The sequence below is a fragment of the Mycosarcoma maydis genome, chromosome 5, assembly GCF_000328475.2.
Source record: "Mycosarcoma maydis chromosome 5, whole genome shotgun sequence".
Lineage (NCBI taxonomy): Eukaryota > Fungi > Basidiomycota > Ustilaginomycetes > Ustilaginales > Mycosarcoma > Mycosarcoma maydis.
The window spans coordinates 2,242-17,722 of NC_026482.1; the positions used below are offsets into that span (position 1 = coordinate 2,242).

At 52.9% G+C, this 15,481-nt stretch overlaps 4 protein-coding genes across 4 annotated transcripts; 2 read left to right on the forward strand and 2 right to left on the reverse strand.

Annotated features, from left to right (window-relative positions):
- Nucleotides 1-688: 688 nt before the first annotated feature.
- Nucleotides 689-3,091, reverse strand: UMAG_06493 (uncharacterized protein; the record flags this gene model as incomplete). Its single annotated transcript, XM_011390480.1, has 1 exon — nt 689-3,091. The coding sequence occupies one exon, from the start codon at nt 3,089-3,091 to the stop codon at nt 689-691; it is 2,403 nt and encodes an 800-aa protein (XP_011388782.1).
- A 1,055-nt stretch (nt 3,092-4,146) lies between these two features.
- UMAG_15031 (putative isoleucine-tRNA ligase) lies at nt 4,147-7,485 on the reverse strand (the record flags this gene model as incomplete). The annotated part of the gene is made up of 2 exons (XM_011390619.1): nt 4,147-4,920; nt 5,008-7,485. 2 exons carry the CDS (start codon nt 7,483-7,485, stop codon nt 4,147-4,149), a joined length of 3,252 nt encoding a protein of 1,083 aa, XP_011388921.1.
- Nucleotides 7,486-8,276: 791 nt separating this feature from the next.
- UMAG_06491 (mRNA (guanine-N7)-methyltransferase) lies at nt 8,277-11,747 on the forward strand (the record flags this gene model as incomplete). The annotated part of the gene is made up of 1 exon (XM_011390479.1): nt 8,277-11,747. The coding sequence occupies one exon, from the start codon at nt 8,277-8,279 to the stop codon at nt 11,745-11,747; it is 3,471 nt and encodes a 1,156-aa protein (XP_011388781.1).
- Nucleotides 11,748-13,487: 1,740 nt separating this feature from the next.
- Nucleotides 13,488-15,242, forward strand: UMAG_12074 (putative nicotinate-nucleotide adenylyltransferase; the record flags this gene model as incomplete). The annotated part of the gene is made up of 1 exon (XM_011390597.1): nt 13,488-15,242. One exon carries the CDS (start codon nt 13,488-13,490, stop codon nt 15,240-15,242), a length of 1,755 nt encoding a protein of 584 aa, XP_011388899.1.
- Nucleotides 15,243-15,481: the final 239 nt, after the last annotated feature.

Sequence of the window (15,481 nt, forward strand, 5' to 3'; positions counted from 1 at the left end):
TTCAAACGTGCGCCAGACGGCTTACGACCGCAAGTGAATCATATTACCGGTCAACAGTGTCCTCGGCTGTGTATTCAGGGTGTGCTCGATCCGCACACTTACCCCTGTCTGGACCTTTTCGAGCTCCGCCCAACCTTGGTCGAGATTCTGTCGTCTAGCTCTGATCCCGCACCGAACCCTCTCAACAGCATCGAAAAGACCCTGTGGAATGAGCGCATCCAGCCCGTTTCGGATTGCATCTAGGGTGAGCTCGATCCTCACCTGCTCTAGGGTCATCGCCAAAGTCAACGTTCAACACGGTTCTTCAGGTCCAAGGCGCCACCAGCACACTCGATTTCGTTTCTCTTTCTGACCCTTTCCGCAGCTCTCTCCTGTCTCGGTTTTCGTACGAAATTACAATTGTGAATGGATACGCTTCCCTTTCGCTAGGTTATGTTTTGTTCGAACCTTGCCCACCACAAACACACACAAGAGAGACCTCGTGCGCGCGACGCTGACTGACAGCATTGCAGTATAAGGTGTACCCACATTTCCATCTCAACTTTGGCCGTGAGTCTGCTCTGAGCCGGCCGTTAGTTGTCTGCACCTACGTCGAAGGCTTGAGATTTCAACACAACGATGGAACTCGAAGCAGTATAAAGGCAATGAGCTTCCATGTCGAGTGATGAAAAGAGCGACGCACAGCAGATCAGCTGAAAGAGGCACCTGACATGGTGAAGTCGAGCTCATCGTTAAGGAAAGATCTGGCCCAGGCAAAGAGCTCTGGGTCGTTGGCGAGTGAGCTCCATTGCAGGTGGCCAGCCTCAAAGCCGGGCGCCGTCGCAAAAGTGAAGCTATCGGGACCTGCTGCGACAGGAATAGTGGGCTCTAGTCCTGGGGGCGCCGAGAAATGCGATGAGGGAGTAGTAGTCACGGGTACGACGGTGCTGGATGGATGAGGACTGGAAGAAACGCGAGGGTGCAGCACAGTCTCAGAGACAGGTTCTGCGCTGTAAATAGCTCGTGGTGAGCTCAGCGGATTCGAATTCTTGGAACAACCACGCTGAAGTGAGGTAGGCTGGTCTGTAGGCGTAGATCGGTCTAACAAGGGCGGCAGGCATAGGTCTACCGATTGTTGAGCTGGTCCTCCCTGGATCGAGACAGACCTTCGTTGCATGTGGCCGTTTGAGAGCCCATTAGCATGGATGTCACCAGCGGCGGTGCGGTCGTCAACTGAAGAGGTGCAACCTGCCACTGGTATGGCCGCATTGCCTTGGCCCGCCTGTAGAGTGCTTTCCATGTTCAGAAGCTGGTCAATGTACTTGGCATAAGACAAGCTGGAACCGTTTTGATGCCGAGTCCAGTTTCCCGCCTTTCGTAAATAGTCGGACACGCAGGTAACAAGCCTGACTATCTTGGCCGAGTGGATAAACGAGTAAGCTTGGGCAAGCTTGGTGAGCTTGAGCGCGATGACAACGGCATAGGTGGCGGTAACGCAGATCGAGTTATAGGAGTGAGCGAGGCGCTCGGGCGAAGTTCGATCCAGAAAGTCTTCTAGATATTTGATCGAAACAGAGTGCAGGTCCGAAACTATGCGAGTTGCCATCGACGGTTGAAGTGTGGGCCACTGAAGGGGCAGCGAGAGCAGCTGCATGCGAGCATAGCAAATATAGAGCGTGCCGAGCTCGAATCGGAGTGGCCGAGGATAACTTGTCGAATGCGAAGGGTTGATGACCCACCTCTCTTCCCACGAAGACAGGTCTCGATGAGATCGGTCCAGGAAGTGTCGAATCCACGAAGAGTCTGCCTGTGCTGCTGTTGATGCCTGGCTCATTTTATGATCTTGGTCGCCGGAGCTGTGTGCGGAGCGACTGCTGAGCAGACGGAATAGCTCCTTGTTCTGCGAGAGCTGGGAGCGAAGCTCGATCAGGGCCACAAAGACAACATCTGTATGCAGCGCGTCGGGATGCAGATGCCAGCCACGAGAAGACTCGACAATGGGATCCTTGGAGAGGAGAGACACTCGACCAGTGTACTGCGAGGAGGAGGCTTCGTGAAGCCAAATGTGCATCCATGCGCGCTTGCGATTGCGTTGATGCAAGATATCGTGCTGCTTCTGAGCTTCTTTACTCTGTGAAGCTTCTCGCAGTGTAGTGGACTCGCTGTGAGAACCGCTGGCGGGGGTGGAAGCAGACAGAGGTTGGTGCGATTGAGATGTGGACAGAACGCGCGAATGCATATCCAGATCAGTAGCAACACGAATGGCGTGACCAAGAAGTGTCCACGAACGATCGTCAGACGGATTCTGTGTGGGACGAAGGTAAGCAGCAAGCATGAGGAAACCCTGGACGATCTCAACGGACCGAAGATTCTGGCAGTAAATGGCAGGAAGGAGCACATTGTCGATGTGAGCTTTGAGGTCTACCATGACGCGAGCCGCTGTAGGAAAGTCAGAGACGGTGGCAGCGAGCCAGCACATGGTGGTGAAGAGGAGACTGGAATGATTGCGGATGTACTGGAAGGTGTGAATCCGCGGATCGAAGAATGAAAGGAGCGCTTCGAGTTTGACCATGAAAGTGTCGAAAAGCACTTTGCTTGTCTCGACATCCATTATACCAGCAGATACGGGATCCCAATCGGGACGAACATCGGCGCGAACGCTATGCAGGTTGTGCAAGAGCTGCGACGATCTACCGTAGGATGCATTGCTAAAAAGCGTGGTGGTTGATTCCTGAGGCAGCATGGGCTCGTCAGGTAGCAGCTCGTCTGTTTCGTCTTGGTGCCCATCCGCAGCGGGATGGCTGGCATTTTGCTGGTCTCCTGTCAGATTGGCCTGCTGTTGAAAGCGCGCCAGCTTTGCCTTTGCCTTCTTGAGACGCTGATACTCTGGGCGGATACAGGTGAGGCCGTGATCGAGACATCGTTTGCACTGCTCTGGGCCATCCGAGATGCATTTCACTTTACTATTGCGACATGCGACGCAGGCGAGAATCTTTGCCGGGTACGTATGGGCGGTTGCGGTGGTGCAAGGGGTTTGAATGGATACAGAGAGGCTCGGGCCGATACAGATGTTGGATGAAGTCGGCGAGTGTTTGAGCTTGGGTGCTTTCATGATGAAAATGAAACTCGCCCTTTCACTTTCATAAAGTATGGAGTCGATCAGGCGAAGGACGAAGGAATCGAGCCATAGAAATGCTCGCCAACACAGCGGCGTCTAGAGATCAGTGAGGAGTGAACAAAAAGAAGCCCAGTATGAATGCGGGCGCTGGTGTACGTCTCACCATTGGCAAGCTAACGTGCATGAGTCGATGGTGGAGAAAATTGCCACCGAGCGTCTGAAGATCTAAGCGACGGCAGCGTCCATGCTGGTGAGAATATTGTGTGAAGGCCGAGAAGAACGAGAATCACGAATGGTGGTTGAGCGGGCGAAAGGCTCAGTGAACTACAGCAAACCGTGGAGGCAGCGGACAAGCACGACGGTTGAAAAAGGTAGTGTTACTTGAAGCTTAACCGCTATATCAAAAGGGTGTCTAGACAACCAATCGGATTTGGATTCACGATTGTATTCTTAAACTGGTATTCGTGATTTAGCACGTGCACGAGCTTAGTGTGACAGGTGAAAGAACAACCGTTGGCGTGGCACATCAATCACGATTCCATCGAAACTCTTCAGCGCTTAGTTGAGCTGGTCACATGTAATGCGCTCCGCTCCTGTACGTAACGGTAGTTAGAGAATCTTGACATCAGCTTCAAGCTTTAATCAGAGAGCTTCTGAAGAAGAAGTGCGGAAATTTACCCATCGCGTTGAAACCTGCTTCTGCACCACACCCTGCTTTGATTAAGTTACGTCCTCTTTTTTGTTTTTGTTTTTGTTTTTTTTTCTTGAATCACATTCCGTGATGATGCTTCTTCGGCTTTGGCTCCTTAGCACAGGCTTTTGCTTTCCTGCCCACTTGTCATGTACTGCATTCGTCATTCTAGTGAAGAGTCACGAGTTCCTTGCGCTTTTGCCGCTTTCGCCAATCGTGAATCCCAAAGGACGACGACAACCATCTGCCCGTGTCACAAGCGAAAGTCTAAGAAACAATAGGTTGAATCTCTTACATAAACCACAAGCAAAGTACCAGAGGAAACAGAAAAGGCCTTACAATTGCCAAGACTGTCGCATCACAAGGAGAGCCCATCTACAACCGCTTGACAGCGATAGCAGAGACGGTCTGACTCTTTCTCCTTGCGAAGAGTGCGACAGCGCCGACAACGATGGCGTGAAGATCGTCGCACCTGGATCTTTATCCCGTCTTCGCTGTATCCGGTGACCAAACTGCCTTGATTTTCGTCTTGGCCTTTCTTGGTCACGATCACCAGTGCTACGTTGAACAATTCAGTCAACTCCAGGTTGTACGTCTGCAGGAGCGATGCCAGTGGTGAGTCATGTTGAATGATAAGGTCAATGTCGACTTCGAACGCGGTCTTGATGTGTGAGGCCTGTCTCGCCTCTTCAATCAGTGCTAGGCAAGTATCACGCAGCTTGAGAAGCTGCCTACAGTCAGCTGCAGCCTGCTGATCATTCCAAATTTCATCAACCCGAGGCCAGCCAATTGTAAAGACAGATGCAGCTGACAATGTGCCTTCAGCTGGATCCTTGGTTGCACCGTTGAGAAAATGGAAGATTTCTTCGCTCAAGAAAGGTGTGATCGGTGCCATGATTCCCATCATGGTGCGCAGAATCTGATCGATGATTGCTACCATCGACCTACGCCTCTCGTTTTCAGCTCCATCAAGGTAGAGGCTGTCCTTTCCTACGTCGAGGTATAGATTTGACATCGTCGAGCTGGCGAATTCGGTCAGCCGACGAACGACCTGTGCAAAATCATAAGACTCGTACGCGGCAGCACACGCTCGTTCAAGCTGATAAAGGTCTTGCAAGACAAAGCGGTCCAGCTATCGAATGACCGACGCGTCACAATTGTGAAGAAGGATGATTAGTAAATAGTAACAATCAGATTGTGTGGAACATCATTTACCTACCAGTCGCATCTTTGACCGATCGAGCTTGGGTACATCACCAGTATTGGGCAGATTAGCCAGCATGAAGCGGGCGGTGTTTCGAAGCTTGCGTAGCGTCTCCGCAGTCTTGTGAACGATTGTGCTACCGATTGGCGGATCAGCAGTATAATCGCTTCTAGCTACCCACAGACGCAAGACGTCGATGCCGTAAGCCGGTTCGTCCGCCCCCTTGCCCCCTTGGATGATGTGCAAGGGTGATATGACGTTACCGAGACTCTTACTCATCTTGCGACTTTCATTGTCGAGCACGTATCCGTGTGTCACGACTGTCTTGTAGGGAGCAATCGGCTTCTGACCTTCTGGTGTAGTCGCTATGGCGGTGATGAGCGAAGACTGAAACCAGCCACGATGCTGGTCTGAGCCTTCCAGGTAGACGTCCGCGATATGGCCCCGCTTTGCAGGTAAAGTTTGATTGGAGTCACGAGCGATTTGGTCTCGGAGCGTTGCCCACGAGGTACCGCTGTCGAACCATACGTCCACTGTGTCTTGGCCCTTGCGCCATTTGCGGCCCACTTCGCGGTACGGTGGCGCAACAAACACCTCGGCGTCGGCTTCCCACCAGTAATCGGTACCTTTCCTTTCCAAGACGGATGCAATGTGCTCGATGTTTTCGACCGTCATCAACGGCTCATCAGTCGCCATATCGTACAGCACCGGAATGGGAACACCCCAAACACGCTGTCGAGAGATGCACCATTCCGAGCGGCCCAAGACAAACGACTCGAGACGTGCACGCGATCCAGCTGGAACAAAGGTGACGTCTTTAAGCGCCGCAATCGCTCGTTGTTTGATGTCGTCGAGATTAGCGAACCACTGTGCAGTTGCCCTCACGATGACTGGCTGCTTGGATCGCCAGTCATAAGGATACTTGTGGCGCAGTGTCTGTACCGAGACCAAAGCACCACGTTCCTTCAAGATAGATATCACCTCCTGCGCTCCTTCGCCGAGCACCTCTTTACCGATCAGTCGATGACCAAGTGTCGATGTTTTGCTAGACACTTTGTCGATTTGCAGAATATCGGAAGAGTATCGCCCCTCATCGTTGATAGGAGAAAATATCCCGTGTCGCTCAATGTGACCTTGTTGCTTCCAAATCTGGTAGTCTTCCGCACCATGGGCGGGTGCCGAATGAACGAGCCCAGTTCCGGAAAGTGCTGTAACGTAATCGGCCATCAAGATCGGTCTTGGTGAGCTGTCAGGCGCACTCAAAGGCGAGCGATAGACCGAGTCGCACAGGTCAGTTCCGCGGATGCGAGTGATCTCCTCCATCGGCCCCAGCGTCTTCGGTTCACCGTCATCTGGACCCGCAAAAAGACTCGACGGGAGTGATTCCAAGGCTTCGACGCGATCGGAACCAACAAGATAGTAAGATCCTTGTTTCTTCAATGATCGAACGATGCTGTACTCGAGATCAGGATTGGCGTTGATAGCCATGTTGGAAGGTAGTGACCATGGGGTGGTGGTCCAAATGATGGCATGTAGATCTTCTGCAAGCGGAGATTGGTGGGCTAGCTTGTGCAGCAGCTTTGGACCGGCGGTCAGCTTGAAGGCAACGTAGACAGCATTGCTGAGATGATCTTCACGGTACTCAAGCTCTGATTCGGCTAACGCGGTATGGTTGGATGGCGACCAGTACACAGGGCGGTATTGACGGTATATGAGACCTTTACGCACCATCTCGCCGAAGACGCGCAACTGTCGAGCTTCGTAACCAGGGTCGAGCGTACGGTAGGTGGCAGCGTTACTCCAGTCTGCCATGATGCCGAACTGGCTAAACTCCTTTTTCTGAGTTTCAATGGCTTTGACGGCTTCTTTGCGTGCCTTTCTACGGATATCCTGCGGGGATAATGCTTGCCTTTGATCCGCGGTCATGCTTGCGAGTGCTTTAGTTTCGATGGGTAGACCGTGGCAGTCCCATCCCGGCATGAAATGCACTCGCTTGCCTTGAAGCACTTGATATCGATTGGTAATGTCTTTGAGAACCTTGTTGAGTGCATGACCGCAATGGAGGTTACCGTTGGCGTATGGTGGGCCATCGTGAAATACAAATTCGCCAGAAGGGTTAGGCCTTGCACGTTGCCACTGGTAGAGTTCTGTGCAAGTACGGTCATAGAAGAGCTTGTCTCGTTGGGCTGCATTGGCGCGGATGCTGAAAGCGGTGCTCGGAAGATGGAGAGTATGCGAGAACTCTTTTGAGCTTTTCTCTCCGGATTCTTGCGCGTTGCGAGCTTGCTTCTTTCGATTCTGCGCTGAATGAAAAGGTCGGGACTTCAAGGTCAGTCGGTGTTGGTGAGGTTTGGGCGACTCAAGTGCCCATCCGAGCGACAGTCTTGATGGTCCAGATTGAGGATATGATGCATTGCAATTGTAAAGAGAAAGCAGCCAGCTCCGTGTTGTTGCTTGGCTGCCCCGCACCGCGGCAAGTCGTACACACGACATCGTGGAGGAAATGCACTATCCGACAACGATCCGTTCAACGCCGCAATCTGAGAGGCAATCAGAGGCAACGAGTCCTGCGAGCTCAGGCCGAGACTGACCTAAATGCTGGTAGCTGTCAGCCGACACCTATGCCATTTGTATTGGGATCATAGATTCTTCCAGCCCTTTCAAAATTGACACCGAATTCCGAGTTTTGAGCCTGGACTATCCACCTTGCACGATTCGTGATTCGTGATTCGTGATTCGTGATTCAAGATGCAAGACTCACAATTTTCACATTTACTGTATAGTGTTAGAAAATCTCACACTAAACTCGTGAACTACAGAGAACCGCAAACCGTGGAAACGTGAAACACGAAACGTGATGAACAAAAGCGTGAAGAGAGGTGCAAAACACGAATCACGAATCGTGAATCATCTCGGCTCCGAGTCGCACACTGCATCCAGCAAGCTGTGTTCAGTTTTGGCTCCTGCCTCTTCTCATCCATCAAAAATATTCTCGTCGTGGACATTGATCCTTTATCATTGTCACTATTGCCGACCAGCTTCCTTTCATCCTTCAAGTCCGAGACCGATCGATATCATGCGCATTTGTACGTGCACTCCATAGTCCCCATCAACATCTTCGCCCCTCAAACGGTAATACAGAGCCAAGGTCGTCGATCCCAGTATGCATTCAACATCGAAGCGCCTCTGATCCGTCCCAGGATCTATTTCCATTCTAAGCCGAACACAATCACGCACCAGCGCGGCTGAACGCAGGCCTATAACGTTGTACTCCAGAAGTCACGATGCCCGGATATGACCCAGTTCGCGACGCCGGCGGCTCAGACCGATCCTCTTCACCTCCAAACTACCACTCTGATCACGGCTCTCGGCCGTCCCCGTCCTCATCAACTTTCGCACATCGCGCCTCAGCTTTCCACGAAGACCCATCATCTCCCAGACGAAGTGTTTCTGACCACAGTCTCAGAAGGCGCAGTGACGCCGACCCTATCCACGGTCGTCAAAGCATGAACGACGGCGTCGCCGATACATCTATCGTTTCGCCTCGTTCATCTACCACTACCTTTCCACAACATTCACGCGACTACATACGCTATGGCGATCAAGAACTTGCAGCAGCGCATCGATACGAGCACAGTCCTCGCAATTCATTGCATTCCGAGACATCTGTGCGGCCGGCGCGACGTAGCGCATCGATTGCCGACCTGATCGCGGCCAGTGAAATGTCGGAAGCAGAGCACGACAACCATCGTGAAGCGCATCGCGACTCTGCCCGCTACTATGAGGAACAGATCGCAGATCGCAGTATGAGCAGATCGAGCAGTGCTTCTGGTGGCTTTCAGGGTGCTTTGCCGCACAGTTCGTCTCATCCGCGGATCCCACAATCGCTTCCTTATCAGTTTGGTCGATCCGAACGCAGTCCGAGTATGGCGCATTTACTCAATGATGGTACAGCAGGTGCTATCTCCGACCGACCAAGGTCCAGCTCGCATTCATCCATCTCTTCGCATGTTTCGCACCAACCACCGCAACAGTATCCTACCCAAATGTCTCCGCTCGGCCATCCTCCGGCTTATGCAGCCTCTCTTTCAGCGTCACATGTTCGCGATCGCTCTTCGACCAGCAATCCCGCCGTCGCTGGGAGCTCTAGCCTGAATCGAGGCAACTCTCCCACATACGCCGTTGGGCCCCAGCAACCAAGTCTGTCCACACTGAATCGAGGTGGATCCAGTCCTGGTCTCGGCCCGGCGCATGTACCGCAGCCTACCGAAAGGGCTCGCTACGCCACGCAGTCAGTCTCTGCTAGCTACGGTCCTCCGTCTCGCTCGGCATCCGCCTCATATGCACATCCGAGCGCCTCGTCGAGCCCAGCGTCGCATCCACCCATTCACTTGCAGCCGTCACCGTCACACCGTTTCGCTGTACCCGAGGTGCCCTTCACTCGATCGCCTGAGCATAAACGTGTGCCCTTGCCGCCATCCCCCTCATCAATGCACAGTGTCCATCCAAGGTTGTCAATGTCTCACGTTTCAGCGTCGTCCTGGAATGGTGACGAATACGATGTACCTTCACAAGCAGGCATGCCACCACCACAGGTCCAAGCTTCGCCTCGCAGAGGCAGTCTGGCCGGCCTAGCTCATCAGGGACAGCGCTATGTGCAAGCCGCTCCTGGTCACAGCATCCCCCCGACCCCAGGCAGCCTGGCATCTCACAGCGGCTATCCTGTCACTCCGGGTGCTCGATCTGTGCCGTCACACACGCCCGGCACAGTCCACGGTCATACAGGAGGCGACGGATACGAGGAGAGCAATTACTTTCCGCGCATGGATGACCATGCTTTAAGGGGCTTTGACCGACTGCGAGAAAGGTCAAGCAGCCTGACAAGCCCGACTCTACGCCAGTATGAGCAATTGCGCCGTGGTAGTGTAGAGTATGATTCTAACATTGATCATCCTTTTGGCCAGGGCGACGTTCGCAACCCCATCCGTACGCCCGGATCAGCCATAGCGGAGGAATCGATTCTTTCAAATATGCATGCGCCTTCGGCTCTACCGCCGACTGCGGTGTCTCCCTCTTTCGGTCCGCAGCTATACAATTCGGAGCTAGGCGAAGATAAGAATTCTGTCGCTCTGAATGGACGTAGAATCAGTAACGAAGGTGCCTATGATGTCGAAGCCAGTCATGCTCACCAAACGGAAGAACGATACTCCTCCTCGTACGACTCACGGGAGGATACGTATCATGGATCGCGGCGCCCCCATTCTGTTGATCCAGGCAGGCGTTACTCTGTTAGCCACGACGCAAACGATGTCAGTCCAGCGATATCGTCCCCCCTGCGGCGAGGCGGCACTGGTAGCTCTGGTCCGACCCCCGATGGGACGTCGGCACAGCAGCAGGACCAGAAGAGGCCACGACGTACGTCGGCCACCTCGAACACATCCAACCAGCATGCGAAGACGACCGAGACTTCAAATGCACCCCAAACCGAGATCGTGACTGAAGCGACCCAAGTCGACAGCAACGACGACCAAGAGACTGCTGACGCAGTTGCTCCGCTTCCCCGCTACGCGCCGACAAATCGAGTGTCGAGGCCTGGACAGGTAATGCGTCCCATCGGGATGGAAGAGATCAACCGCAAGCGTGCGGAGTGCCGTAATCCGCTACGCCGCGAATGGGAACAGCTGCACCAATCAGATAGCCGAGAAGCACTGGACGAGATCTTGCGCGACTTCCACACCAGACTCGCTTCGCAAAAAGACGCTATAGCAAGCTCCAACGGCCATGAAGAACCGTGTTTAGATGCGAAGAAGCGCCCCCTAGGAGACTCGCTCGAAGATGCTGAAGAGGTGGCGGATCACTATAACAAGCGACGAGAAGTGGGGATCCACGGCCGAGAAGAGTCGCCCATCATCCCGCTGCGCAAGTTCAACAACTGGATCAAGTCTGTGCTCGTGGGCTTGTTTGCGCGCGGACGCGACCCATCGTTGGATGGACGAATGCGAGCGCGCGGGGGACGAATCTTGGATCTCGGTTGCGGCAAGGGAGGCGATCTGAAGAAATGGGAAAAAGTGCGCCCTAGCGGTCTGGTGGGCGCCGACATTGCGGCCGTTTCGATTGAACAGGCAATCGCACGACATCGCGACAACAACAATGGATATCCGGGCGACTTTTTCGCATTCGACTGCTTTTCGATGGCACTGAGCCAAGTGATACCACGTGCGCTGCTGGAGCCCATGTTCGACAACGTGACGCTGCAATTTTGTATGCATTATGCGTGGGAGAGCGCAGAGAAGGCGAGGATGATGCTGGACAACGTAGCGCGCTACCTGCGCAAAGGAGGTGTGTTCATCGGCACGATCCCTGACAGCCGCGAGCTTCGCGATAGAATGGCTGCAAGGGCCAATCCAGGAGACCGCTCGTTCGGCAATCGATACTACAAGGTCGTCTTTGACCAAATTGAGCGGTGGCCCAAGTTTGGCAACCGATACACATTTTTCCTGGAGGACGCGGTGGAAAACGTGCCCGAATACGTGGTCGATTTCGACGTGTTCGAAGATCTGGCACACGAGTTTGGACTGCGGTGTATTTATCGGAAGAACTTTTCCAAGATCTATTACGAGGAATCGCGGCACAGCGAGCACGGCAAGCTGCTCGAAAAGATGAGGGTGGTGGATAGACACGGCACTTTGAGTCTCGACGAAGAGATGTGGCAAGCCGCTACACTTTATTTGGGATTCGCATTTGAAAAGATGTGAAGATACGAGCGCTACGGTACCATTGTGTACATTGTATTCTACTTTTCCATCAACATGTATCTCTTCGCACGGAATCGCCTGTGCATGATCACAAACGAGCTGTGTGTGACACGCACGGATGTCAAGTACAGTACTTACAGTAGAGTGGCGTTGTGACTGGCTGGTAACATAGACGGATCCAACTTCAAACAATCACGATCACGAGTCGTGAATTCACGGGATCGGTGATTTGGGAATCGTTCCACGCTATGTTACACACGACAGCACGTGAGGTGCTACACGCTAGCTGTAGAAGTCGTGGGTCGTGAGTCGTGAGTGTTAGCATGCTAGCCCCGATCGAGTCACAGTCGTATATCAAATTCACGTTTTGTACTTAAATTTTTTCCCACTCGGCCCTCTCGAAGCACGAAGCCCTGAGCCACCGGAGTTCTGGCTGGTACGGTATGCCAGCTAAGGTTATGCAAATTCTAAGCTTGAACGCCAGCCAAGCAGCTCGACCCGACCCTGTGATTCTTTCAGGTAGCTCATTCAACACGAAGGGAAAAGTAGGATGGCGTGCAAAGAAGACGCATCTATCCCACCTTGACCATGCAATACAGCTTTGGCTGTGCTGCGCTAGATCTCCGCAGCGGCAGCTTCCGTAATGTTTGCGATGCATTCACGATTGGGAACGAGCATCAGCTTTTTTCGAGTCCACGTCTTATGACCTGTTCGTGTCTGATGCCAATCAAGAATCACGAATCCTGAATCACAGAATATAATTAATGGAATCGTGAAACTGAATTTTAGGTCATATTCTTTCTGCCTTGCGAGTCACAAGTTAGACACTTACTCACTCGCGACTCTCTCTCTCTCTCGTGTCTCTCTCTCTCCGCTTTCAAACAGAATCGCACATTCACAATTCCAAACGCGAAATCCTTTCGCCAGGCAGCAGCTTTGCGCCATTTTCGGGAACAGGCCGAGAGTGTCGACGAAATCCGCACAGGCACACCAGCAAGACCGTGGGAAGATCCAGCACAGCTAGGACACAGCTCGACGCTTTTATACTTTTTTTTTCTTTTTTTCTTTTTCTTTTTTGTAATTGCCTCTTTACCGAGATGGGTGCTGGGAGAAGCCGATGCACCGGGATAACCCCGTGAGAAGCATCCATCCATTCGTGGTTGCCGTGGGCTGCAGCTTAGCATGAGCACCATGAACAGGCACGAGACGTCGTCCGGATTGAACTCTATCAACACGCTCGATTGCATCTATCTCTCGATCTTTCTTTCCTTCCACAATCTCATGTTTGACTGGTTGCCGTCCGCCTGCTGATCCTCATTGCAACGGCGCCACACCGTTCAAACGGCATCATACGCGCAGGAAGCATTCAGACGGACACTCTCTGTTGCAGTCGGATTCGCCGTCGGCCGCTCACACGAATAAGAATAGACTCTCGAAAAGTGCGAAGACGCACTTCCTCGCATTCCCCACCGCAGAGCTGCTCCATCTTTTAACCTCGGGTCAAAGCCAAGCAGGCTATCGGCCATGTCTCGTCACATTGTAAGCACACAAACTTCAACATGGATTTCTTGACTCAGTCTTGCTTTAAAGAAAAAGCCTTGAAACGAGAATTGCTTCTCATTCGAAGCCAAGAACCATGCCTATACAGGACAGGTATTGATTGTTTCTTCTTGCTTACACTTTTCACCGGTTTTTTCTGCCCTTTCCCTTCTGATCTCTGCTGCCCAGCCCAATGCACCCATGCCGAGAATGACGGACTCGCAAGCAGGCCCGGGTGGTCCTTCGTCACTCAAATTCGCTGCGCTTTCCGTACAGAGCTTTCACCTTGACAGTCCACCCTTCACTGGAGCCGCCGTCGGAGGTGCCGGTCCGCTTGACGAAGCAGGAAAACGTCTCGCTAGTCACGACGCTGATCCTGCCTACCACTCGCTCGACAGCGGATACTCGCAGCATCAGCCTCAAAGTCCTGCCTGCAACGACCGACAGTCGAGAAGACCAGGTGGCAGCAGTCCACTCTCTAAAGCCATCTCAGTAACATCGTCAGGCGAGGACCATGACCCATACAGACGATCCATGTCTCAAACCCGCCCACCCTCTCAATCCCAAACACTGCGCTCTCAGGATCGACAACACAACACCGACGTCAAATCTTCCATGGCTCAACCACAGTCTCTACCACCTAATGGCATGACCACCTCAGAAGATGCCCCTTCTGCCTCAAACCATTCCGACCCACATCGTAGCAATGATAGCAACGGTCATCTCGAATCTCGATTTGATCGTGACGTGCCTCACTGGGACTTGGACGAGAAGCTCTCGTCGCGCCAAGCAAGCTCTGCAAGTCTCGCCACTCTTTCCCCCGATAAGCCCATCATGAGACTTTCGTCAACAGAAACATCCTCTGCAGTAGACCGACCGGGAACGCGACGCTCAGACGATTTCCAAACCGGTTCCAACCGCGAAACTTTAATAGCTCCAAACCCTTCCAGCCATAGGACAAACAGCAATTCCACCAGCAACAGTCGCACGTTGTCCTTCTCAGCCGTGCTAGACGAGCGGCCATCCTATTCTCAATTCTCCGAGGACCTCGATGCGCAAGAAGATGCTGCTTCATCGGCTGCTGACAGGGATGAAGAAGTCGATGGCCCAGAGGGACTCTCTGCCGAGTTTCGCCTTCGCGATCGTCGCGTACCACAGCAAGGACAGACGCAGGAAGACTACAGTTTCCCAAGACATCGTCTGCCAACTCGCATGCGCGACGAGTCCAAGACCCCGCTCGTGGTGGTCGCATGTGGAAGCTTCTCACCACCCACGTATCTCCACATGCGCATCTTTGAGATGGCCAAGGATCAGATCATCGAGTCTGGCAAGTACGAGCTGCTGGCGGGGTACTATTCGCCCGTTTCGGACTACTACAAGAAAGAAGGTCTGGCCAAAGCCACTCATCGCGTGAGGATGTGCGAATTGGCGGTGGAAAAGACATCGACATGGCTTATGGTCGACGCATGGGAGTCGTTACAGGATGAATATCAGCGAACGGCCGTTGTGCTGGATCACTTCCACGATGAGATCAACGGCTCTTCTAACGGTGGCGTTCTGCTCGGCGATGGCACGCGCAAAAATGTCAAGATCATGCTTCTCGCCGGCGGAGACCTCATTCAAAGCATGGGCGAACCCGGTGTTTGGGCTACTGCCGATCTGCACCATATTCTTGGCCAGTATGGATGTCTTATCGTCGAACGAACCGGTGCAGACGTATGGTCGTTTTTACTCTCGCACGATCTGCTTTGGAAGTATCGCCGAAATCTCAAGATCGTCAAACAGACCATCTACAACGATATCTCTTCGTCCAAGATTCGCCTCTTCGTCCGACGTGGACAGTCGATCAAGTACCTTTTGCCTAACAGCGTTATCCAGTACATTGAGAAGGAAGGGTTGTACCGGCTCCCTCCAGACGAAGACCTCAAGTCTGACTCAGAGCATGCAAACTGGTGACACTCTAACCTTTGTATCCCACGCCCAACCGCACTCTGCATCCTCTAGAATTTCCACTTCAATCGAAAGCTTCACCAACTCGTGCGTTTGCAAGTCTGAGAACACACTCCACGCTCCGTGAGATGGTCTGATATCTTCAAGACACTTCCATCCTAGCCGGGGCTGATGTAGGCACGATATGGAAACTCCTAGCACACGACTCGGATCGAGGCGTTATACAATGTAGAAAAGTCTATCGT